Here is a 25087-nt window from a genome sequence, read left to right on the forward strand (position 1 = left end):
ATGGTTCTGGGTGGAGACATTATCCCCCAGTATTTATTTTTTGAGACGGCATCTCGCTTTCATCAGGTTGGAGTACAGTGGTGTGATCTTGGCTCATTGCAACCTCTGCCTGCCAGGTTCAGGCGATTCTCCTGCCTTAGCCTCTTGAGTAGCTGGGACTACAGGCGCATGACACCACACCCAGATAATTTTTGTATTTTTAGTAGAGACAGAGTTTCACCATGTTGGCCAGGATTGTTTCAATCTATTGACCTTGTGATCCACCTGCCTTGGTCTCCCAAAGTGCTGGGATTACAGGTGTGAGCCACTGCACCTGGCCTATCCCTCAGTGTTCTTGGCTTGCCCCTTCTGGTGAGGAGCCTTGGTTCTATGAGCGAAGTGGGGTTAGGGTAACAGGAACCCTATTGTTCCTGGGTTAGAGCTCACCCAATATTAGTGTGGGATGCGTAGGGAAAGAGAGCCTTAGCCCCTTAGGCTTGGCCTGCTTAGAATGGAGATTCTGCAACAAGGAGCCAGGAGTTGAGGTGGGACCAGAGATGATAAATACCAGCATCCTGCCCTTCTCAGGAGGAAACCGTAGGCACTGACTGAGAGCAGGGGAAGGGGGAGAGGGAATCTTTTTGGCCTCACTGCCTGAGTACGGCTTCCATTACACTGAGCTGGGGCAATGAAGAGTGTGTTATAGCTTAAATGCTAGACTCTGTACTTAAAGAGATAATAAAGTTTCTCGAATAAATGTTTCTATTTGCTGCATGCCCTTGTAACAATTTCCAGTGGCTTTAAATTATTGTCTTTTAAAAACATTTTTCACCAGTTAAATACTTATTTTGCTGGAAAGAGAGTCTGCTAAGCTCCTCATACTATCATTTTGGAAATAGCACCTCTGCCTGCAATTTATTTTTATTTATTTATTTATTTTTGAGATGTAGTTTCACTCATTGCTCAGGCTGGAGTGCAATGGGCATGATCTCTGCTCACTACAACCTCCGCCTTCCTGGTTCAAGTGATTCTCCTGACTCAGCCTCCAAAGTACCTGGAATTACAGGCATGCACCACCATGCCTGGTTAATTTTGTATTTTTCATCAGAATATCTTTTTTTTTTTTTTTTTTTTTAATTGAGATGGAGTTTCGCTCGTTACCCAGGCTGGAGTGCAATGGCGCGATCTCGGCTCACCGCAACCTCTGCCTCCTGGGTTCAGGCAATTCTCCTGCCTCAGCCTCCTGAGTAGCTGGCATTACAGGCACACGCCACCATGCCCAGGTGATTTTTTTGTATTTTTTTTTAGTAGAGACGGGGTTTCACCATGTCGACCAGGATGGTCTCGAACTCTCGACCTCGTGATCCACCCGCCTCGGCCTCCCAAAGTGCTGGGATTACAGGCTTGAGCCACCGCGCCCGGCCAATTTTGTATTTTTAATACAGATAGGGTTTTACCATGTTGCTCAGGCTGGGCTTGAACTCCTGACTTGGGTGATCCACCTGCCTCAGCCTCCTGAAGTATTGGGACAGGTGTGAGCCACTGCACCCGGCTGCAATTTACTTTTGTATATTAGTCTATTATCCTGAAACTTTGCTTAACCTATTAGGTCTAGTACCATTCTTGTTGATTTCTTTTCTTTGCTTTTTTTTTTTTTTTTTTTGAGATAGAGTTTCACTTTGTTGCCCAGGCTAGAGTACAGTGGTGTGATATCAGCTCACTGAAACCTCTGCCTCCTGGGTTTATGCAATTCTCCTGCCTCAGCCTCCGAGTAGCTGGGATTACAAGCGTGTGGCCACCATGTCTGGCTACTTTTTATATTTTTAGTACACACCTGGCTACTTTTTGTATTTTTAGTAGAGATGGGTTTTGCCATGTTGGCCAGGTTGGTCTCAAACTCCTGACCTCAGGTGATCTACTCCCAAAGTCCTTACAAGCATGAGCCATCACACCTGGCCCATTCTTGTAAATTTCATTGGAATTTTCTGCCTATATAATTATGTTGTTTGCAAATAGAATTTTACTTCTCAGTTTCCACTCTGGATGCCTTTCTTTTTCTTGCCTAATTGCAACGGCTAAAACCACTAGTAAAATGTTGAAAGTAAGTAGAGAGAGTGGACATACTGTCTTGTTACTGATCTTGGGGAGAACTTTCAGTCTTTTACCATTATATGATACTAGCTGTAGGTTTTCATAAATGGTCTTTTCAGTTTGAAGGTATTTCTTCCTATTCCCAGCTTGTTTTTGTTTTAATTAGGAAAAAACATTTAATTTTTCTGCATTCATTGAGATGATAACACAATTTTCCTACTTTTTTTTAAGAGATGGGATCTCACTATGTTGCCCAGGCTGCAGTGCAGAGGTTATTCACAGGCACTATTATAGGCCACTATAGCCTCAAACTCCTAAGCTCAAGTAATTCTTCTGCTTTAGTCTCCTGAGTAGCTGGAACTACAGGCATGTGCCACCACATTCAGCTTATTTAAAGATTTAAGATGACTAATTTCACTAATTGATTTCTTTCAATTTTTTTATTGTGGTAAAATACACATAAAATTTAGCATCTTTTTTTTTTTGAGACGCAATTCCACTCGTTACCCAGGCTGGAGTGCAATGGTGCGATCTCAGCTCACTGCAACCTCCGCCTCCTGGGTTCAAGCAATTCTCCTGCCTCAGCCTCCTGAGTAGTTGGGAGTACAGGTGCACGCCACCATTACCAGCTAATTTTTGTATTTTTAGTACAGATGGGGTTTCACCCTGTTGACCAGGATGGTCTCAATCTCTTGACCTCATGCCACCCGCCTCAGCCTACCAAAGTGCTGGGATTACAGGCGTGAGCCACCGTGCCCAGCCAAACTTTACCATCTTAACCATTTAATAGTATTAAGTACTAATTCAGGTAAGTGGGATTAAGTACTTTCATATTGTTATGCAAAAACATAACCACTATTCATCTCAAGAACTCTTTTTCATCTTTTAAATCTGACACACTGTACCCATGAAACAATAATGGGTTTACTATGTCAGATTAAACACACTGGGTTTAAACCCATTTAACCCATTCCTCCCTTCACCTAGCCTCTGGCAAACACCATTCTACTGTCTCTATGAATTTGACCACTCTAAGTACCTCATATAAGTGGAATCATACAGTATTTGTATTTTTGTGACTGGGTTATTTCATTTAGCATAGATTCATCATGTGCCAAAATTTCTTTTTTGGTGCTGTGACTCAGATAATTTATTTTCAAGGCTGAATAACATTCCATTGCATAAATGTACCACATTTTACTTATCCATCCATCCACTGGCAGACGGGTCGCTTCTATGTTTTAGCTATTGTGAATAACAGTGCTGTGAACATGGCTGTACAAATCTCTCTACAGAACCTTGCTTTCAATTTTTTTTTTTTTTTTGAGATGGAGTTTTGCTCTTGTTACCCAGGCTGGAGCGCAATGGCGCGATCTCGGCTCACTGCAACCTCCGTTTCCTGGGTTCAGGCAATTCTCCTGCCTCAACCTCCTAATTTTTTGGGGTATACCAGTTAACCCTCCACATCTGTGGGTTACACATCTGCCAATTCAAACAACTGTGGATTGAAAATGCTTAGGAAAAACAACAATAAAATATATAATGGCCAGGTACAGTGGCTCACACCTGTAATCCCAGCACTTTGGGAGACCAAGGCAGGTGGATCATTTTGATCATTTGAGGTCAGGAGTTTGAGACCAGCCTGGCTGACATGGTGAAACTCCATCTCTACTAAAAATACAAAAATTAGCCGGGCATGGTGGCATGTGTCTGTAATCCCAGCTATTCGGAAGGCTGAGGCAGGAGAATCTTTTGAACCTGGGAGATGGAGGCTGCAGTGAGCCAAGACTGTGCCACTGCACTCCAGCCTGGGCAACAGAGTGAGACTCCATCACACACACATAAAAAAAAAATACGTACATAGGCTGGGTGTGGTGGCTTATGCCTGTAATCCCGGCACTTTAGGAGGCTGAGGCAGGTGGATTACGAGGTCAAGAGATCGAGATCATCCTGGCCAACATGGTGAAACCGTCTCTACTAAAAATACAAAAATTAGCTGGGCATAGTGGCATGCACCTGTAGTCCCAGCTACTCAGGAGGCTGAGGCAGGAGAATTGCTTGAACCCAGGAGGTGGAGGTTGCAGTGAGCCAAGATCGTGCCACTGCATTCCAGCCTGGCAAGAGAGTGAGATTCTGTCTCAAAAAACAAACAAAATCCCCCCCAAAACCATATCTATACATCCTAAATACATCCTAAAAATAATACAAATAAAAAAGAGTATAACAACTATTTACATAGTTTTGTTTGTTTTTTGTTTTTTGGAGATCGAGTCTTGCTTTGTCACCCAGGCTGGAGTACAGTAGCTTGATCTCAGCTCACTGCAACCTCTCCCTCCCGGGTTCAAAGGATTCTCCTCCTTCAGGCTCCTGAGTAGCTGGGATTACAGGCATGTGCCACCAAGCCCAGCTAATTTTTGTAGTTTTAGTAGAAACGGGGTTTTGCCATGCTCGCCAGGTTGGTCTCAAACTCCTGACATCAGGTGATGTGACTGCCTCAGGCTCGGAAAGTGCTGGGATTACAGGCATGGGCCACATAGTATTTGCATTGTATTATGCATTATAGGTAATCTAGAGATGATTTAAAGGAGGGGTCAGGCACAGTGGCTCACATCTGTAATTCCAGCACTTTGGGAAGCCAAATTGGGAGGATTGCTTGAGGCCAGAAGTACAAGACCTACCTGGCCAACATAGTGAGACCCCCATCTCTACAAAATAAAAAAAAACTAGCTAGGTTTGGTGACACATACCTGTAGTCCCGGTTACTGGGTAGGCTGAGGTGGGAGGATTGATTGCTTCAGCCCAGGAGGTTCAGGCTGCAGTGAACCATGATTGTGCCATTATACTCCAGTCTGGGCAACATAGCAAGAACCCCCCAAAAATAAGTAAAAATAAAAACATATGGTGAGACCCCTATCTCTACAAAATAAAATTAAAAAAAACAACTAGCTAGGTTTGGTGACACATACCTGTAGTCCCAGGTACTGGGTAGGCTGCGGTGGGAGGATTTATTGCTTGAGCCCCGGAGGTTGAGGTTGCAGTAAGCCATGATTGTGCCATTATACTCCAACCTGGGCAACAGAGCAAGACCTCAAAAAAAAAATAAGTAAAAATAAAAATGTACAGGAGGATGTGGGTAGGCTACATGCAAATATTACACCATTTTATATAAGGGACTTGAGCACCACAGATTTTGGTATCCTCAAGGTGACTGGAATGAATCACCCGCATATACTGAGGAACAACTGTACAATTCCAGAAGTGGAATTGCTGGATATGGTAATTCTATTTTTCATTTTTTGAGGAACCACAATACTATTCTTCCCAGCAACTGTACCATCTTAGAGTACCACCAAAAATGCACAAGGATTCCAATTTCTCGATATCCTTGCTAACACTTGTGTGTGTGTGTGTGTGTGTGTGTTTTTATTCGAGATGGAGTCTTGCTCTTTTGCCCAGGCTGGAGTGCAGTAGTGTGATCTCAGCTTACTGCAATCTGCCTTTTGGGTTCAAGCGATTCTCCTGCCTTAGCCTCCTAAGTAGCTGGGATTACAGGTGTGTGCCACCACACCCGGCTAATTTTTGTATTTTTAGTAGAGACAAGGTTTTTGGCCAGGCTGGTCTCAAACTCCTGACCTCATGATCTGCCTCCCTTGGCCTCCCAAAATGCTGGGATAACAGGCATGAGCCACCATGCCTGGCTTGTTTTATGTTTTTGATGGTAGACATATGTCTTAGTCTCTTCAGGCTGCCATAACAGAATACCTTAGACTGGGTAATTTATAAACAACAGAAATTTATTGCTAACAGTTTTAGAGACTGAGAAGTCCAAGGTCAAAATGTCAGCAGATTTGGTGTCTGATGAGAAGTCCAAGATCGAAATGTCAGCAGATTTGGTGTTTGCTTTTTGCTTCAAAGATGGAGCCTTCTTGCTGAGTCCTCATATGGTGGAAGGGGCAAGCTAGATTCCTTCAACCTTTTATTAATATAGGCACTGATCTTATTCATTTGGGTGCAGTCCTCAGGACATAATCATAAGAGACTCCACCTCTTAATACTATTCACATTGGGTATTAGGTTCTAACATATGAATTTTGGGGGGACACCAACATTCAGATTTTTTTTTTTTTTGAGACAGAGTGTTGCTCTTGTTACCCAGGCTGGAGTGCAATGGCGCGATCTCGGCTCACCGCAACCTCCGCCTCCTGGGTTCAAGCAATTCTCCTGCCTCAGCCTCCTGAGTAGCTGGACTACAGGCACGCACCACCATGCCCAGCTAATTTTTTGTATTTTTAGTAGAGACGGGGTTTCACCACGTTGACCAGGATGGTCTCGATCTCTCGACCTCGTGATCCACCCGCCTCGGCCTCCCAAAGTGCTGGGATTAGAGGCTTGAGCCACCACGCCCGGCCTCCAACATTCAGATTTTAAGATCATCCTAACAGATGTTAGGTTATAGCTCATTATAGTTTTGATTTCCCCAATGATTAGTAATGTTGAACATCTTTTAACGTGCTTCTTAGATATTTTTATATCTTTGGAGAAATGTCTGAGTCTTTGCCCTTTCCTAAAATAAATTTTTATTTTTTGTGTGTGTTTTGAGACAGAATCTTGGTCTGTCACTCAGGCTGGAGCGCAGTGGTATGATCTTGGCTCACTGCAATCTCTGAGTCCTGGGTTCAAGCAATTCTCCTGCCTCAGCCTCCTGAGTAGCTAGGATTACAGGCACATGCCACCAGACCTGGCTTATTTTTGCATTTTTAGTAGAGACAGGGTCTCGCCGTGTTGATCAGGCTGGTCTCGAACTCCTGGCCTCAAATGATCTGCTTGCCTCGGCCTCCCAAAGTGCTGGGATTACAGGCGTGAGCCACCACACCAAATTTTTAATCTTTAATAGAGTCAGAGTCTTGCTATGTTGCTCAGGCTAGCCTTGAACTCTTGGCCTCAAGTGATCTTCTTGCCTCAGCTTCCCAAAATGCGAGGATCATAGGCATGAGCTACCATGCCTGGCCAGGTCTTCACCCATTTTTGAATTGACGAAAAGACAACCGTACAACTGTACAATTGTGTGTGTGTGTGTGTGTGTGTGTGTGTGTGTGTGTGTGTTTGTGTTTGAGACATCGTTTTTGGTTTTTAGGCATTCTCTGCATATTCTGGATAATCCATTGTCAGATATATGATTTGCAAATATTTTCTCTCATTCTGTGAGGTGCCTTTTTACTCTCGTGGTAGTATCTTTCAATGCACAACATTTTACAATTTTCTTGAAGTCCAGTTTGCCTACTTTTCCTTTTGCTGGTTGTATCATATCCAAGAAATCACTCTCAAATCCAACGCTGTGAAGATATTCCTTGTTTTCCTCTATGAATTTTATAATATTTGTCTTACATTTGAGTCATGAATCCATTTTGAATTAATTTTTGTTATGTATACTGATTTTTATTTTTATTTATTTATTTATTTAAATTTTTTTTTTAGAGAGGGCGTCTTGCTATGTTGCCCAGGCTGGAGTGCAGTGGCTATTCACAGGTGTGATCCCACTACTGATCAGCATGGGAGTTTTGACCTGCTCCATTTCCAACCTGGGCCGGTTCACCCCCTCCTTAGGCAACCTGGTGGTCCCCTGCTCCCAGGAGGTCACCATATTGATGCTGAACTTAGTGCAGACACCTGATCGGCATAGCACCCTACAGCCCAGAACTCCTGGACTCAAGCAAACATCCCATCTCAGCCTCCCGAGTAGCTGGGACTATAGGCACGCGCCACTGTGCCCAGCATACTGATTGTTGTTTTTCATACTGTTAAACCAATACTGTATTCTGGGGATAAACCCAACTTGGTTATATGGTATTTTACTTTTTTTTTTTTTTTTTTTTTTTTTTTGAGATGGAGTTTCTATCTTGTTGACCAGGCTGGAGTGCAATGGTGCAATCTTGGCTCAACACAACCTCCACTTTCCAGGTTCAAGTGATTCTCCTGCCTTAGCCTCCCGAGTAGCTGGAATTAGGCATGCGCCACCGCGCAAGCTAATTTTCTATTTTTAGTAGAGACGGGGTTTTTCTCATGTTGGTCAGGCTGGTCTCGAACTCCCGACCTCAGGTGACTTGCCTGCCTCAGCCTCCTAAAGTGCTGGGATTACAGGCATGAGCCACCACGCCTGGCCTGGTATTTCACTTTTAATGTATTGTTTGATTTATCAGGTATGGTGGCTGATGCCTACAGGTATGATTACAATCCTAGCCTTTTGGGAAGCCAAGGTGGGTGGATCACTTTAACTTAGGAGTTTGATACCAGCCTGAGCAACATGGCAAAATCCCCATCTACAAAAACAAAAACAAATGAAAAAAACCAACTAAATCAAACAAAATAAAAACTAGCCAGGCGTGGTGGCTTGCGCCTGTAGTCTCAGGTACTCAGAAGGCCGAGATGGGATTCCCTGAGCCCAGGAGGCAGAGGTTACAGTGAGCCATGATACTGACTCAGGCTTTGGTGACAGAGCAAGACCTGGTCTGAAAAAACAAACAAGGTCAGGTGCAGTAGCTCATACCTGTAATTCCAGCACTTTGGAAGGCTGAGGCGGGTGGAACACCTGAGGTCAGAAGTTCGAGACCAGCCTGGTAAATAATATTCATCACATTTAGGGTAGATAAAATAACAAATATCTATTTACTTACTAATTAGTTTAAGAAATAAAACTTTACCTGTGCTCTGAGGCCTCCTGGCATCCCCTATGTAATTCCTTTTCCTGTTTAGAAAGGAAAATCAAACCAAAACTATCCTAAAATTTTTCTTTCTTTCTCTTGGTTACTTTATAGTTTTACCATATTTAATTCTCAACACCATCTGTTGTTTAATTTTGACTCTTAAAACTTTATACAAATGGAAAAACATTCTATGCCTTTTATTTCCTGTTCGTTATTATGTCCCTGAGATTTAACCATTTTGGTAGTGGCACATGTTTGTAATCCTAGTGTTTTGGGAGGCTAATGTGGGAGGATCACTTGAGGCCAGGAATTCAAGACCATCCTGGGCAACAGAGCAAGACCCTGTCTCTAAAACAAACTAAAAAAATTATCCATAAGACAGCGGGGAAAAAAAAAAATCCAGGCATGGTGGAGTACACCTGTAGTTCTAGTTACTCAGGAGACTGAGGTGGGAGGATTGCTTAAGCCCAGGAGTTTGACGTTATACTCCAGCCTTGGCAACATATACAGACCCTGACTCTTAAAAAAAAAAGTTCAATCCCAGCACTTTGGGAGGCCGAGGCGGGTGGATCACGAGGTCGAAAGATCGAGACCATCCTGGTCAACATGGTGAAACCCCGTCTCTACTAAAAATACAAAAAACTAGCTGGGCGTGGTGGTGCATGCCTGTAATCCCAGCTACTTAGGAGGCTGAGGCAGGAGAATTGCCTGAGCCCAGGAGGCGGAGGTTGTGGTGAGCCGAGAACGCGCCATTGCACTCCAGCCTGGGTAACAAGAGCGAAACTCCGTCTCAAAAAAAAAAAAAAAAAAAAAAAAAGTTCATTCATTTTCAGTGCCATTTAATAGCAGTTAATTAAATATACTATAGTTATAGTTGATAGACATTTGCCCATTTGCCTATACTGCTATGGACACCCCTGGACATGTCTTTTGCTATATATTTGCAAGAGCTTTAGTTTGTATATCCAAGAACAATTGTTGGGTTGTAAGATATGCCCATATGCAATTCTATTAGGTAATGCCAACCAACTTGTTTTCCAAAATGATAGTATCAATTAACACTCTGACCAGCAGTCTGATTTCCCTGAAACAACTTTTCAAATGTTTCCTGGCCATTAACGTTTTCTCTTCTGAGGTATTTGCCAATTTAAAAAGCTGGGTTGTCTTTTTCTCATTCATTTACATTAGTTCTATACATATTCTAGAACAATCCTGTCCAAAAGAAATAAAATGGAAGTCACAAATGTGATTTTAAATTTTCTAGAAGCCACAGAAACAGGTGAAATTAATTTTGTTTCATTTTGTTTTGTGAGACAGGGTCTTGCTCTGTTGCCCAGGCTGAAGTGCAGTGGTGCAATCTTGGCTCACTGCAACCTCCACCTTCCAGGCTCAAGTGATTCTCCTACCTTAGCTTCTCAAGTAGCTGGGATTACAGGCACATGCCTCCATGCCTGGCTAATTTTTGTATTTTTAGTAGAGATGAAGTTTCACCATGTTGGCCAGGCTAGTCTTGAACTCATGACCTCAGGTGATCCCCCCACCTGGGCCTCCCAAAGTGCTAGGATTACAGGCATGAGCTATTGTGCTGGGCCAATTTTTTGTATTTTAGGTAGAGATGGAGTTTCATCATATAGCCCAGGGTGGTTTTGAACCCCTGAGTTAAAAGTGATTCATCTGCCTGAGCCTCCCAAAGTGCTGGGATTACAGGTGTGAGACACCATACCCGGCCTAAGTTTTATTTTCTTACCCATTTTGCACTCTTTTTTTAAAACTGAAATTTAAAAAAATTACAAGTGGCTCACGCCTGTAATCCCAGCACTTTGGGAGACCGAGGTGGGTGGATCACCTGAGGTTAGGAGTTCAAGACCAGACTGGCCATCCTGGTGAAACTCCATCTTTAAAAATAAAAAAACAAAACTGAAATTTATTCCTCCTGCCTCAGCCTCCCAAGTAGCTGGGACTACGGGTATGCACCACCACACCTGGCTAATCTTTTTGTTTTTTTCTGTAGAGATGGGAGAGAGTCTCACTATGTTGCCCAGGCTGGTCTTAAAACTCCTGGCCTCGGGCCGGGCGCGGTGGCTCAAGCCTGTAATCCCAGCACTTTGGGAGGCCGAGGCGGGTGGATCACAAGGTCAAGAGATCGAGACCATCCTGGTCAACATGGTGAAACCCCGTCTCTACTAAAAATACAAAAAAGTAGCTGGGCATGGTGGCACATGCCTGTAATCCAAGCTACTCAGGAGGCTGAGGCAGGAGAATTGCCTGAGCCCAGGAGGCGGAGGTTGCGGTGAGCCGAGATCGTGCCATTGCACTCCAGCCTGGGTAACAAGAGCGAAACTCCGTCTCAAAAAAAACCAAAAAAACAAAAAAACAAAAAAAAAAACTCCCGGCCTCAAGCAATCCTCCAGCCTTAGCATCTCAAAGTGACGGGATTACAGGCATGAGTCACCATGCTTGGCCTTTTTTTGTATTTTACTTCATTCTATTTTCTTTCTTTCTTTTTTTTTTTTTTTTTGTGAGACGGAGTTTCGCTCTTGTTACCCAGGCTGGAGTGCAATGGCACGATCTCGGCTCACCGCAACCTCCGCCTCCTGGGCTCAGGCAATTCTCCTGCCTCAGCCTCCTAAGTAGCTGGGATTACAGGCACGTGCCACCACGCCCAGCTAGTTTTTTTTGTACTTTTAGTAGAGACGGGGTTTCACTATGTTGACCAGGATGGTCTCGATCTCTTGACCTTGTGATCCACCCGCCTCGGCCTCCCAAAGTGCTGGGATTACAGGCTTGAGCCACCGCGCCCGGCTACTTCATTCTATTTTCTTCTGCTAATTTGGAAAAGCAGTTACCCTACATATTTTATCTTATATACTTAAAAAAGTAAAGGGTAAAATTAATATTTTTACCTACTTCCCAATATTACAAGGACCTTGGAAAACTTCAACTCCAACCATCACTCCATTCATTCTGCTTCTAAATACATGACTTTGTTATCCAGGATATCAGTTCTATCTTGCTTTACTTTATTAACCACACAGATTACTTATTCTTACTTTGTATGGTAAAAAATTTTTAGTTTTAATCACTTATTTGCCAATATATCATTCTTTCTTGTATAAGGGATCATTTCTTTTTTATAAAATTATTTACTATTTAAAATAAAATATTTTTTTTCTAGTACCCAGCACTCCCAGTATGGGCTGAGATGCTCAGGCTGGGATAATTTCTTGTTGGTGGTAAACTCCAGATTTTTTTATCTGAAAATGTCTTGAATCAGATAACCCGGCTAAAATCCTGGCTTTACCATTTCTTAGTCATGTGACTCTAGATATGTACCCTAATCTCTGGAATCACTGGTTTATTCATCTGCAAAAGTGGGATAATCTTGAGCATATTCATTCTCTGCTGGGTAAGACAAGTTTGGGAGGGAAGATGCACTGAGAAGCTTTGAATTCTCTAGAAGGGCAAGATCCAAAGCAAAACAGAATAAAACATACACCACAATCACCTCTCTGAATATTTGAAAATTGTAGGGAAGACAAGGTTAATACATATTGAAAAAAATTACTTAATAACAATATTCCTGTACTTGGGAGTTACAGTGTGTGGTTCTTTTAAATCAGTCCTTTCAAGTCCAGTGAAATAGCTGCTTGTAGGAGCTTAAAAAGGAGACTTTACAGAAGAGACTGCTTGACTGAAAAGCATCAAGTTGTTAGCCAACTCCAACAATCTATTCTTAACAGAAAAATCCAATGTCACCACTAAGAAAAAGAATTGGTATTCCATGTATTACCCTGGAAAAAACAACAACAACAACAAAAAAGGAATTGGTAAAAAGCAAAGTATTAATAAATCAAAAAGTAAGGTTTTCAGAAGTAACAAAGTAATTATGCATTCAACACTTGGCACCTACACCCTCAAACAGTATAAAATACAAAAGACAGACAGATTGCTTCTGCTTACAACAAACTTATAAAGTTGGTAAGTATCATATCATGTAATTAAAATCTGTTAACAAAGCAGTATGGAACAGAAAGCCTGTCCATACAGAAAAAACAACTACGGAGTATCATAATACTATGCAGGTGGGTGCTGACTTGATATAAATAACATGTAATAGAAATTATAGGAGGTGGAGCTCAATGTAGGTTGTGCATTGCTTTCTAGATTCCTTTTACCTTGTGTTGGGATGTACAGAATAAACATGAATAAAAATTAGTTGTAATTACAGTAGTACCCCCCTTATCTGCAAGGGATAGGTCCCAAGACCTCTGGTGGATGCCTGAAACCCTAAATGTACTTTTTTTCCTGTACATACATAATTACGATGTTTAATTTATAAATTAGGCATACTAAGAGATTAACAGTAGTTAATAGAACAATTGTAACAATGTAGTATAATAAAATGTATGTGAATGAGTAGATTTGTGTGGAACAGTTTAAATAACCATTATTCTAAATTACGCTGCCTTTATTCTGTATTCTAAGTAAATATAAATATTCAATTGCATTGAGCCTCATATATCTACCTAAATTTATCAGGTAGTCAATTTTTTGTTGTATGGTTATCAGTTTACATGCATTAGGTACTTTTTCAGACATTATCTCATTTCCCACTCCCCCAAATGCTAAGATGTTGATGGTAAATTTTTCTATGCTACAAAGGAGAAAATATTTATTTATTCTTTTTTTTTTTTTTTGAGACAGAGTCTTGCTCTGTTGCCCAGGCTGGAGTCCAGTGATGGGAATCTCTGCTCACTGCAACCTCCACCTCCCAGGCTCAAGTGATTCTCCTGCTTCAGCCTCCTGATTAGCTGAAATTATGGGTACCTCCAAAGTGTCTCTCTGATACGAAATTCAACCTTTCATCAGCAGGCCACTATTAACTATAGGCTATGGTCACCAGGAAAAGGCCTGACTGCCAAGGTGAGGGTGTCTGTGGCAGCACATGTGTACACATATGGTTTCCCACACTGCCCTGTCCAGCCTAGGGCCTTGTTATCACTGTCATTCTTGCTTTCCTTCTGGCAAATGGGCATCTCTTGGGTAGTACAATCAGTACTCTGATAATCCTCATTTGGAGGAAGGATTTGGTGAGGGAAGAGGAATGGGAAGAGGCAAGAGTAAGTCAGTAGGGGTGGCTTCCCTATTCAGCTCCAGATTGTGGATTCAAGGGGGAGTGACCTTTTCTCCTCAGATCCTTAGCCAGGTTCCCATTTGAGGCACCAGAACTTTGGCCTGGACACATGGAAAACAGGCACCGCCCAATGACACCTCAGGGTACTTTGCTGTCTTGATTTAACCATTTCCCCACTGTGTCCATCCTAAGAACTGTCTGGTCAACATATGACCTCAAAAATTTGTGTAACAATAGTTTTGGAGAATGTACACAGGGGATCAATGGGTGCTTTGGGCTCTCATACCCCAACTACATTTCTTTTTTTTGAGATGGAGTCTCGCTATGTCGCCAGGCTGGAGTGCAGTGGCGCGATCTTGGCTCACTGCAACCTTCAGCTCACTGCAATCTCCAACTCCCAGATTCAAGGGATTCTTCTGCCTTAGCCTCCCGAGTAGCTGGGACTACACGTGCCACCACGCCCAGTTACAAAAATACAAATTTTTTTATTTTTAGTAGAGATGAAGTCTCACCATGTTCGCCAGTATGGTCTCCAACTCTTGACCTCATGATCTGCCCGCCTCGGCCTCCCAAAGTGCTAGGACTACAGGTATGAGCCACTGCACCCGGCCTCATTTCTTTTTTCTTTTTTCTTTTTTGAGACAGAGTCTCACTCTGTCGCCCAGGCTGGAGTGTGATGGTGTGATCTCAGCTCACTACAACCTCTGCCTCCTGGGTTCAAGCAATTCTCCTGCTTCAGCTTATGGAGTAGCTGGGACAACAGATGCATGCCACCGTGCCTAGCTAATTTTTGTATTTTTAGTGGAGACAGGGTTTTACCATGTTGGCCAGGCTGATCTTGAACTCCTGACCTCAAGTGATCTGCCTGCCTCGACCTCTGAAAGTGCTGGGATTATAGGCATGAGCCACTGTGCCCAACTTAGATTTCTTCTTTCTACTACCCTTTACCAGGTACCCAGAGCCTATCTGTGGTGAGTGATTGACCTTTGGTCTTTTGTTTTCCCTAAGGCAGAGATGCCTGAGTTGATTTTCTCTCAGTGTCACCACTGGCAACCCTGGGATGCCCTGGGATGAAGGTGGTCTGGACCCACAGGAGACGACAGTAACAGGAGAAATTATAAAGGTATTATTATTATTTATTTATTTATTTGAGATGGAATTTTACTCTTGTTGCCCAGGCTGGAGTGCAATGGCATGATCTCATGATCTTGGCCCATTGCAACCTCTACCTTCCAGGTTCAAGTGATTCTCTTGCCTCAGCCACCCGAATAGCTGGGATTACAGGCATGTACCACCACGCTTGGCTAATTTTGTATTTTTAGTAGAGATGGGGTTTCTCCATTGGTCAGGCTGGTCTCCAACTTCTGATCTCAGGTGATCCTTCTGCCTCAGCCTCCTAAAGTGCTGGGATTACAGGTGTGAGCCACTGTGCCCAGCCGACATTATAAAGGTTTTTGTGATTTTAGCACTCTGGGAGTGAATGTGTCATATATTTCATGCTGGGACTTTTTATACATTTTTCCTTTAAACATGTGCAGAAAGTAGGGGAAGGTCCTATCTAATAACACCAAAAACCAAATTATTCCACAGTTTTGATCAGGAGGCCAGTCCCAAGTACGTGCTCCAAGCATGCATTCTCTTTGACTAAAAATATGAGTCCAAAGAACTCTGAATGCAATTATAGATGAAGACACTGCCTGTAAAAACCTAGTACATTTACTTCTGTTTGGGGCTTAGAATTCTGATTTGCATGGTTTGACAAGCTTATTGCATTGTATTCTGACCAAACCAATGCTACCATGAGACCAGGCATTCCAGTGCCCAGTTGTACCTCCTGCAAGAGAACTGCTTACTTTGTTAAGAAAATAGGAAACCTGCACCTGACTGCTTTTTTCTCATTCACCTCAGCTTAGGTCCTTACTACCTCACACTTACATTGTTTCAACCACCTTCACCAAAAATTGCCCGCTCCTGCCTGTTCAAGGTCAAGTGGCTCCCAACTGCCTATGTGGCATCTAAGGTACAGTGCCTCAATCTATTCTTTCACAGCCCAAAAGATAACACTTACAGGGCACTTATTCAATGAGAGGCACTGTGAAAGCATGTTCACAACATTCTCTGTGCAGTGGCTAATACTCCATTTACAGATGAGGCACAGGAAGCATGAGAAGCAAGCATGGCCAATGTCACAGGGCTAGAAAGTGTCTGGTACACAATGCCAGGTAGAGTTAGTTCTTAACCTCTGCATTATCGTGGCTGAAGAATGTTGACATTTACTGAAAGTTTAAGGCTCTAACAAATAGTTCATTTAATCCTTGCAACAGTGAGAAGACTAGTCGACAGCAACATTCTCATTTTATAATAAGAAAAACCACAGGGAAATTAGTAACACGGTGTGTAAAGAAACGGCCTTAGGAGATTCGAACCTAGGGAGTCAGATGGAACCTGGACTTCCATGCTGACCCTAAAGGTACCAGGAAAAAAACAAAAACCAACAAAAAAAAAAAACCCACCAAAATAATCCCTAAATGAAAAACGATGATTATAAAACACTAATAGACACTGTAGCCTACATACATGCAAAGGCTATTTTAAAAAGTTAGCCACTGAAGGACGTTTATTCTCTCATATTACATTTCAGTTTTTTTGTTGTTGTTTTCTTTTTTTGAGACGAAGTCTCACTCCATCACCCAGGCTGGAGTGCAACCTCCGCCTCCCGGGTTGAAGCGATTCGCCTGCCTCAGCCTCCCGCATAGCTGGGATTACAGGCGCGTGCCACCATGCCCTGTATATTTTCAGCAGAGACAGGGTTTCAGCATTTGGCCAGGCTGGTCTAGAACTCCTGATCTCAGGTGATCTGCCCGCCTCGGCCTCCCAAAGCGCTGGAATTACAGGCGTGAGCCACCGTTCCCGGCCCACGTTTCAGTTTTTTTTTTTTTTTTTTTTTTTTTTTATGTTTACTTTATGTACAAAGAACTATCATGGTTTTTCATGTCTTTTTCGTGTCTTGGATAATCCTTTGAAGATCATTTAGTCCAACTTAATGAAACCTATATCCTTCGCGTACTGACGGAAACACTGGCGGCACATATTGAGACCATATTTCCGGATCAAACCATGCCGGTTTGAACATACTCGACAAGAGCGAGAGCCCTGGCCGAATTTTCGCGGGTGGCTCCGGTACAGCTGCTGGCGACCCATCTTGCTCTCAGAAAGGCAACGAGGTAAAAGGCCACGTTTCAGGTTTTAACCACCGTTTCTCAACTGGAAGACACATCCTTTCATCCAATTGCTGGCACAATCCGATTCAAAATTCTAATCACAAAAAACGCTAACCCTATGAACCCCCAATTTCAAAATGTTCTATCGCCAAGAATTCTTCAGCATCTGGGAAGTTTCGCTATTGGATTTATGCGTTCCTGTCTCTTCTTCCAAAAATAACTAACAACTCGTAGCTCTTTCAAGTTATCCTACTTAATCTCATCTTGTCACTTCTGCAGAAAAGTGATTAATACCCCTTTTTAATGACATTGCCTGTTAGGCCCCAAGAGCCACACAAAACACGGGAGCTGCAGCCTTGGAGACTTCGGGTGGGGGCGGAACGCCGCGCAGAGTGGAGGGAGCCCCGAGGGCACAGCAGGTGGGAGGGCGGAGGGGACCGCCGGGAGCGAGCTCGGCTTTCCCGCAATCTCCCGCCTCGCCGCGCTTCCATGCTTGCTGAAGGGTCGAGATGAAGAGGCAAGGGGAAGAGAGGGCGAGAAGGAAAAATATAAAAGAGAGGGGCGAGTGGGGCGGGAGTCCCGGGAACGGCGGCAGCCGCGTTACCTCAGAGTCCAGAGACCTGGGGGAGGGGCCCTCGGCGCTGCAGCGGACTCCGGGGCTCCCGGCTGGCAGGTCCTGCAGGGCCGCGGAGCGAGAATGCCGCTGTCTCGGCAGGCACGGGGAGTTCTCCCGATGTCGTCTGCTGTTTCTCAGTCGCCTGTTGTGACACGGTAGCGGGCCGGGTCACGCTAACGCCGACCGCCAGGCGGGCCGAGGGAGGGATCGGGATCGCGGTGCCACCTCTCCAGGTCCGGTCCGGCCCACATCACTGGGGCCCGGGGTTTATTGTTCCGGAGAGCCAGAGACAGGGTCGGCCCGGGCCCGCCGGGCAGTGTTCCGCTCCGCCCGCCTGAGCCAGCAGCAGCTGCAGGCACGCCGACTGGCGGCGGAGCGGGGGCCCGTGTGTGTCTCTTTAAGGGGCTGGGCCTGCGAAGCTAAGGGGCGGGTGGGGTGTGCGTCGCTCCCGGTGTGAGGGTGAGAGGGAGAGAGCGGCTGGCGGGCGTCCGAGGGAGGGAGGGAGGGAGCTACGAGCGAGCTAGCGACGCGGGCCGCCCCTGCCGCCGCCGCCACCACCGCGGTCGGACCTGCGGCCTCCTCCCCTCCCCTCCCCCGCGTCGCCCTGCCGCGGGGAGGGGGCTCGCGTCGCCGCCTCCAGCCGCTCCCGATGAAGCAGCTGCAGTCGCAGCCGCCTCCGAAGATGGGGGATTTCTACGACCCGGAGCATCCGACCCCTGAGTAAGTATCAGCTCCGCGGCTCCCGGCTGCTGTCGGCCGCTTCTGCCCCAGCCAGGGGCGGCGCGTCCTGACGGGTGGCGGCGCGGGCCGGCGCGAGGAGTAACGGGCCCGCGGCGGCCTCGCGCGGTCGGTGTCGGGAGCAGGCCCGCGCCGCCACTTCGGGCCGCCTGGCCCGGGCCGCAGCAGGCCCGCGGTGGGGCCCGGCGTTGGCGCCGCTGCTCGCGTCGCCGCGGCGGTTGGGCCGGGCCTGTGGGGGAGGGGCGGCCGCGGTCCTCAGGGCTGCCGCCGTGTCCGCACCGACGCGGCCAGCCGGGGCTCGCAGGCCCTTGCGGGCTCCCCGCGGCTCGCCCGGGCCCCGCTGTTAGCCGGGGGTAGAGTCGGAGAAGCTGCCGGTGCCAGGCCCGGCAAGAGGGCGCCCTCGAGGGTAGGCCGCGAATCCCCGGGCTCGGGTGGAAGCTCGACCCGTCGCTCGACCTCCCCGCGACGGCGGCGGCTCGGACCGGAAGGGCCTAGCGCGGGTCGCCTTGCCCCCGGGCCGTGGAGCGGCCCGCGCTGCACTCCTGAGTTTGATTTTTCTTCCTGGGAACTCGATCCTAGCCTCGCAGTGCTTCTGGCTTCCCATTCTGCACCTTTGGCCCTTGGGTTTTGTAATGGCGAGGTTTGTGTGGTTCCGTTGTTGAGGTGACACCGGGTTTATTTTTCCGCCTGAAAATGAAAGCCGCCTGAGGGACATACATTTTCTTGCAGATTGTGAGATTTTTACACTTTCGGACACGGTTTTCTTGGTAACAGGAACCTCTTACCCTAAATGGATGACTTTCTATTTCTTGTGGACTTGGTTAAAAAACTAAGAATCGTTTGAGGATTCTCTAAAGAAGACAATCTTCTGGAAAACCTAAACACAGTTTTGCCCAATAGTAATTTTTCAGTCTAGGACACCTTTACATTTCTCTTGAGGTCTGGATCTACTGCTGTATCTGCTGCTACCTCAGAAGGCCTGGAGTCACTTCTTTTCCCTGCAGCCTGACGAGACCATTGTTTTGAAAAGCCATTCTTAAACTCCATTTGCTGGTGTGGAAGTCTAGACCTAGGAATATACTATTCATTTCAAACTTAACGATTAATAGGGGTTTCAGATGAAACTGTCAAACTCTTATGACCAGGATGATTCCAAGAGCTTTTGCTGTTTTGACACAGTTTACCTTACGTTTGCTGTGGCTCGTTTTTGAATCCCTTGCCATATCTTTTCACCTTGGGCCAGAAATGTCTGGATCTTATTTGGTAGTTCTTAGTTTGGATCGCAACATAAACTGACTCTGTTGAGGTGTTGGTCATTTCTGCACAAAAAGAGAAATCATTATTTTGCATTTCTAAAATAAAAACCGACTCTTAATTGCAATAGTAATTTAACATGGCATTTTCCTTTCATGGGTTCTTGGCCATTGGTTAACCTTACCTTAATTAGATTGGTCTTTTTGTTTTGCTATTGGCAGGATCAGTGAGGTAACATTGTTTTGATTTACTGCACAATCAGGCCAATTACAAAGCTCATGTTACAAGTTTTCAGTTTGAAAAACTTCAAAAAAAAAAATAAATTTTGTGTCACGATTCAATAAATGCTTATTGAGCGCTTGCCCTGTACAAAGTAACATGCTAACCTCAGAACAGGCCAAGTGCCTGCTTTCACTTCCTTTTACCAGGTTGTTTGGTGAAGTCCAGAAGCTTTAAGGATCACATCCTTACACTTCTTGAGGCAAAACAATTTTTCATAATATGTGGGAAAATGGACTCAGTGCACCTTTGGTAGACATGAGTGGGGAAGGAATCAAGAATGTTTCATGGTTTTGCATAATGTTTTAGAGTTTTTATTGCTTTGATGTAGAAATTCACTGCTTTGGATTTCTAACAGTGGTTATTTATATATTTTTAAATTCTTGTGTATTTTTTCCTTCTTTTTTTAGAGACAGGGTCCTGCTCTGTCACCTAGGCTGGAGTGCAGTTGTGTCATCATAGCTCATTGCATCCTTGAACCTCTGGGCTTAAGCAGTCTTCCTACCTCAGCCTCCTGGCTTGGGACTACAGCAGGCGTCCCCAAACTTTTTACACAGGGGGCCAGTTCACTGTCCCTCAGACCGTTGGAGGGCCGCCACATACTGTGCTCCTCTCACTGACCACCAATGAAAGAGTTGCCCCTTCCTGAAGTGCGGCGGGGCCGGATAAATGGCCTCAGGGGGCTCCATGCGGCCCACGGGCTGTAGTTTGGGGATGCCTGGACTACAGGGATGTGTCACCACACTTGGCTAATTAAAAAGAAAAAGATTACGTTGCTCAGACTGGCTTTGAACTTCTGACCTCAAATGAGCCTCCTGCCTTGGCCTCCCAAAGTGCTGGGATTGCATTCATGAGCCATCGTGCCAGGCCTCTTCTTGTGTATTAACCTGTGTGGAGTAGATAAAAAATTGTACCTTTTTTTTTTTTCATAATACTATAAAGACTGGAGGGGTATTGTGGTAGCTATCCTGAGCAATACCACCTGTTTTACAGCTGAAGAAAATGAAGCCTAGAGAAGTGAAGTGACAGCAAACCCTTGAGATAGTAAGCTACTTAGTGTTTATAATGCTGGAGAGAGGAGAGAGAAAGGCAATATAGGGTTTAAAAAACATGGAGTTCAGAGTCCGTCCTGAATTTGAACTCTATTTTAACTTTGGACAGGTGACTTCATTTCTTTGAACTTGGGTTTTCTCATCTTTTATATGGGTATCATAGTGATAACTTACTAGGGCTTTTTGGTAGGATTCAATGAGATAATGCATCAAAAGTAGTTGGTGCAGAATGTGGCATGTGCTTCTAGCTGGGGTCATGAGGGAAAATGTAAAAGGTAGGATTTAAGTTGAGCATGAAAAGATTAGGTGGGCAACATGGCTCAGGGGAGGAATGACCAATTACCCTTGTTAGACTTTTTATGGTTTGAAATGGTGCTTAGACATATGAAGAAATTGAGGCAAAAATATAAATTCAGTTTGACTGTAGTAACACCTAGCATCTGATGTTCTGGGTTTGTCTTCTACTTATGCTTTTAATTAGACACAGCTGCAAGATGGCTTTTTTCCCAGCAGCATATAGGACATTGTGTTTCAGGTGAAAATGGCTGTAATCACTTGAGTATCTGTGCAGTTGGTGTCCATTATGGGGCAGCTCCAGAGACAGGTGTTGAGTGCAGAGCAAAGTATATCCAGTTAGAGTTTTCAACAGGCGTCCCCAAACTACAGCCCCTGGGCCGCATGCGGCCCCCTGAGGCCATTTATCCAGCCCCCCGCTGCACTTCAGGAAGGGTGCATCTCTTTCACTGGTGGTCAGTGAGAGGAGCACAGTATGTGGCGGCCCTCCAACAGTCTGAGGGAGAGTGAACTGGCCCCCTGTGTAAAAAGTATGGGGACGCCTGGTTTTCAAGGAACTCTTCTAATGAGGGAGATAGGCAAATACCTTACAGTGGTAGAGGAACAGTTCTTTGACATATGCATGTCCATTGTATGCCAAATGTAGGCACACTAGGGGTATTTGGTGTACCCAAAATTTTGCCCTTGTGGAGTTTACATTCTAATGAGGGGTGATAATAAATGATATAGAATGTTCTGGCCCAGTGGGGTGGCTCGCACCTGTAATCCCAGCACTTTGGGAGGCCGAGGTGGGTGGATCACCTGAGGTCAGTAGTTGGAGACCAGCCTGGCCAACGTGGTAAAACCCCATCTCTACTTTAAAAAAAAAAACCCAAAAAGCTGGGTGTGGCGGCAGGCACCTGTAATCCCAGCTACTTGGGAGGCTGAGGCAGGAGAATTGCTTGAACCTGGGAGACGGAGGTTATGGTGAGCTGAGATGGTGCCACTGCACTCCAGCCTAGGTGACAGAGGGAGATTCCGTCTAAAATAATAATAAAAATGTAGAATGTTGAAAGGTAAATGCTTTAGATAGTGGAGTAGAGTAAGGGGAATTTGGAATTGTTGAGGAAGAGGTTACAATTTAAAGTGAGGTATACTGGGAGAGTATCCTTGAGAGAGTGATATTTAGGTAAAGATTTAAAGGAGAAGTAGCTATGTTAATATCTGAAAAGCATTTCAAGCAGAGGGAATAGTTTCAAGGTGTTGAGGCAAACCTGTGAATTCTGCCCATTATGGCTAGAATGGAATGAGCATGAAAGTGCAATAGTAAATTGGGTTAGGGTGAGATGGGGTTTAAGCTTTTATACAGTCTTGGAGAGCCATTCTAAGGACTTTGCCAGGAGTTTTGAACATAAGAGTGATATAGTCTGCTTTCAGTTTCAAAGGATTACTCGAATTGCAAATTCGAAGCCTGGAGACTTGTAAGGAAGCTAGTAATCCAGAAAAGAGATGCCAGTACCAAGATGGTATAAGAGTAGTGAGAAATGGATGGATACTGGATATATTTTGAAGATAGAACTAACATGATTTGTTGGCATGACTTGTGAGAGAGGAACCAAGGATGATTCCAGGGTTTCTGGTCTGAGCAGTTAGAAAGTTGCCATCAGCAAAGACAGTGATGACTGAAAGGAGCAAGTTTGGGGACTAGATTAGGAGGAGTTCAATTTTAGGCATGGTAAGTTTGAGATTGACTGTTAGACATTTGAGTTGAGTTGATAATCCAAGTCTGAAGTTCAGGGGAAAAGTCTGGAATGGAGATAAATTTTGTTGTCATCAGTTTAGGTAGTATTCAAGCCATGAAGCTGGATGAGATTACCAGGGAATCCTTGATAGAAAGAAAGAAGGGCCAAGGATTGGTGTCGGTGTCTGTCTGTCTCTGTCTCTTTCTCTCTCTCTCTCTCTCTCTTTTTATATATATATATATATTTAAAGATGGAATCTCACTATGTTGCTCAGGCTGGTCTTTAGCTCCTGGGCTCAAACAGTTTTCCCACCTCAGCCTCCTGAGTACCTGGAACTATAGATGAGTACCACCACCTTTGGCTTGATTGTTTTTTTAAATGCCTGTGTTAAGAGGATTGTTTTTAGTGTGCAGTTTGAGGTTTTAACATGGATGGCATCTATGAACTTGGGAAAATTATCTCTTCAGTAACCTCTGACTAGAAGTTAGCAATTTCTTTCAATTACTAATGTAAACAACAAACTACAATAGTATTAACTGTGATTTGTGTATAAATCAGTTATTTTTATAATAAAATATGCAGTTGACTCTTGATCAACACAGGAGTTAGAGGTACCAATCTGCAACACAGTAAAAAATGTGCATATAACTTTTGTCCCCCTCAAAACTTAACTGCTACTAGGATCCTGTTGAGTTTACTGAGAACATAGTCTATTAACACATATTTTGTTGTATATTTGTATTATATACTGTATTCTTAAAAGAAAGTAAGCCAGAGAAAAGAAAATGTTATTAAGAAAATCATAAGGAAGTGAAAATATATTACACATTAAGTGGAAGTGGATCATCATAAAGGTCTTCATCCTTGTCTTCACATTGAGTAGGCTGAGGAGGAAGAAGAAGAGGGGTTTTAGTCTTGCTGTCTTGGGTGACAGAGGTGAAGGAGGTAGAACTGGAGGCCAGCACAAGCTGTGTAACTTTTATTGAAAAAAAAAATCTGTGTATAAGTGGACCTGCACAGTTCCAACCCATGTTGTTCAAAGGCAAATTGTATTGTGGTTTTCGTAGACTCTTGAAATACGTTCATTACATCAAAATCCACTAGACTGAAAATCACATATATATTACTAAACAGTATGACGCATTGGTTTGTTCCCCTCAGTATAACTAGCTTCCTTTACAATCATATGTATTTTATCTTTTGCATTAAAAAATATTAGACTAAAAAGGAGTCCACACGCTTCATTAGATTGCCAAAATGGTACAAGCCACAAAAAAAGTTAAATCCCTGGGCTCTGGAGACAGAACTCCTGGTTTAGAATCTCATCTCTTTTACTTAATTGCTTTGTGAACCTAGACAAGTTTCTTAATTACTCCTTACCTATAAAGTGGGGATCATGGTAGTATCATCTGCAAAGGGTTTCATGAGAATTTAAGAATTAGGGCAGTGTTAGTTCTTTTTTTTTTTTTTTTTTTTTTTTGAGATGGAGTTCAGCTTTTGTTGCCTAGGCTAGAGTACAATGGTGCAATTTCCACTCACTGCAACCTCCGCCTCCTGGGTTCAAGAGATTCTCCTGTCTCAGCCTCCCCCTCCATACAGAATTAGCCAGGTATGCGGCACCACACCTGGCTAATTTTCTATTTTTAGTAGAGACGGGGTTTCTCCACGTTGGTAAGGCTGGTCTCGAACTCCTGATTTCAGGTCATCCACCTGCCTTGGCCTCCCAAAGTGCTGGGATTACAGGCGTGAGCTACTGCTCCCGGCCACATCTTTTATTATTAGTATTGAATGGAAAGAGTGGGCTAGAAAGAACGGAAATTAAAACGCACAATGATGTGAAAGTATGGCGAATTCGGTCAAAGGAAAGTTTAATTGGGAAAAAATATTTCAGCATGTTGAAATGAGATATAAAACAGGATAGTCAAATTACCTATTTTTAATTTTCAGGGACTTGTTCTGTTGTCTAGGTTAGAGTGCAGTGGCACCATTATAGCTCATTGTAACTGA

General features: G+C 44.2%; 2 protein-coding genes and 1 long non-coding RNA gene across 7 annotated transcripts in view; 1 reads left to right on the forward strand and 2 right to left on the reverse strand.

The window, feature by feature from the left end:
* Positions 1–18132, reverse strand: part of LOC141585333 (uncharacterized) — a 102090-nt gene extending 83958 nt beyond the window's left edge. The window contains exons 1-2 of one of the 2 annotated variants that reach the window (XR_012518729.1): positions 17731–18132; positions 5037–5157 (exon numbers count right to left, since the gene is read on the reverse strand). This is a non-coding gene — a long non-coding RNA (uncharacterized LOC141585333). The remainder of the gene's footprint in view (positions 1–5036; positions 5158–17730) is intronic. The other variant, XR_012518728.1, reaches the window with a different exon arrangement.
* Positions 7913–17121, reverse strand: LOC120367166 (small ribosomal subunit protein uS14-like). Its single transcript, XM_074403965.1, has one exon. The coding sequence runs from the start codon at positions 17104–17106 to the stop codon at positions 16936–16938; it is 171 nt and encodes a 56-aa protein (XP_074260066.1). The 5' UTR covers positions 17107–17121; the 3' UTR covers positions 7913–16935.
* Positions 18133–18209: 77 nt separating the features above from the next.
* Positions 18210–25087, forward strand: part of SETD2 (SET domain containing 2, histone lysine methyltransferase) — a 153229-nt gene continuing 146351 nt past the window's right edge. For 3 of the 4 annotated variants that reach the window (XR_012518725.1, XM_039477412.2, XM_074403960.1), the window contains exon 1: positions 18210–18462. Coding sequence is in view for 2 of the 4 variants with exons in the window: in XM_039477412.2 (XP_039333346.1) it covers positions 18392–18462 (71 nt within the window). In the remaining 2 variants the exon portion in view is untranslated. The remainder of the gene's footprint in view (positions 18463–25087) is intronic. The other variant, XM_074403959.1, reaches the window with a different exon arrangement.

The sequence above is a fragment of the Saimiri boliviensis genome, chromosome 8, assembly GCF_048565385.1.
Source record: "Saimiri boliviensis isolate mSaiBol1 chromosome 8, mSaiBol1.pri, whole genome shotgun sequence".
Classification (NCBI taxonomy): domain Eukaryota; kingdom Metazoa; phylum Chordata; class Mammalia; order Primates; family Cebidae; genus Saimiri; species Saimiri boliviensis.

What these genes read in the sequence shown, in the direction of transcription:
- LOC120367166 (XM_074403965.1), bottom strand. Translation starts at nt 17,106, where the DNA reads ATGGGTCGCCAGCAGCTGTACCGGAGCCACCCGCGAAAATTCGGCCAG.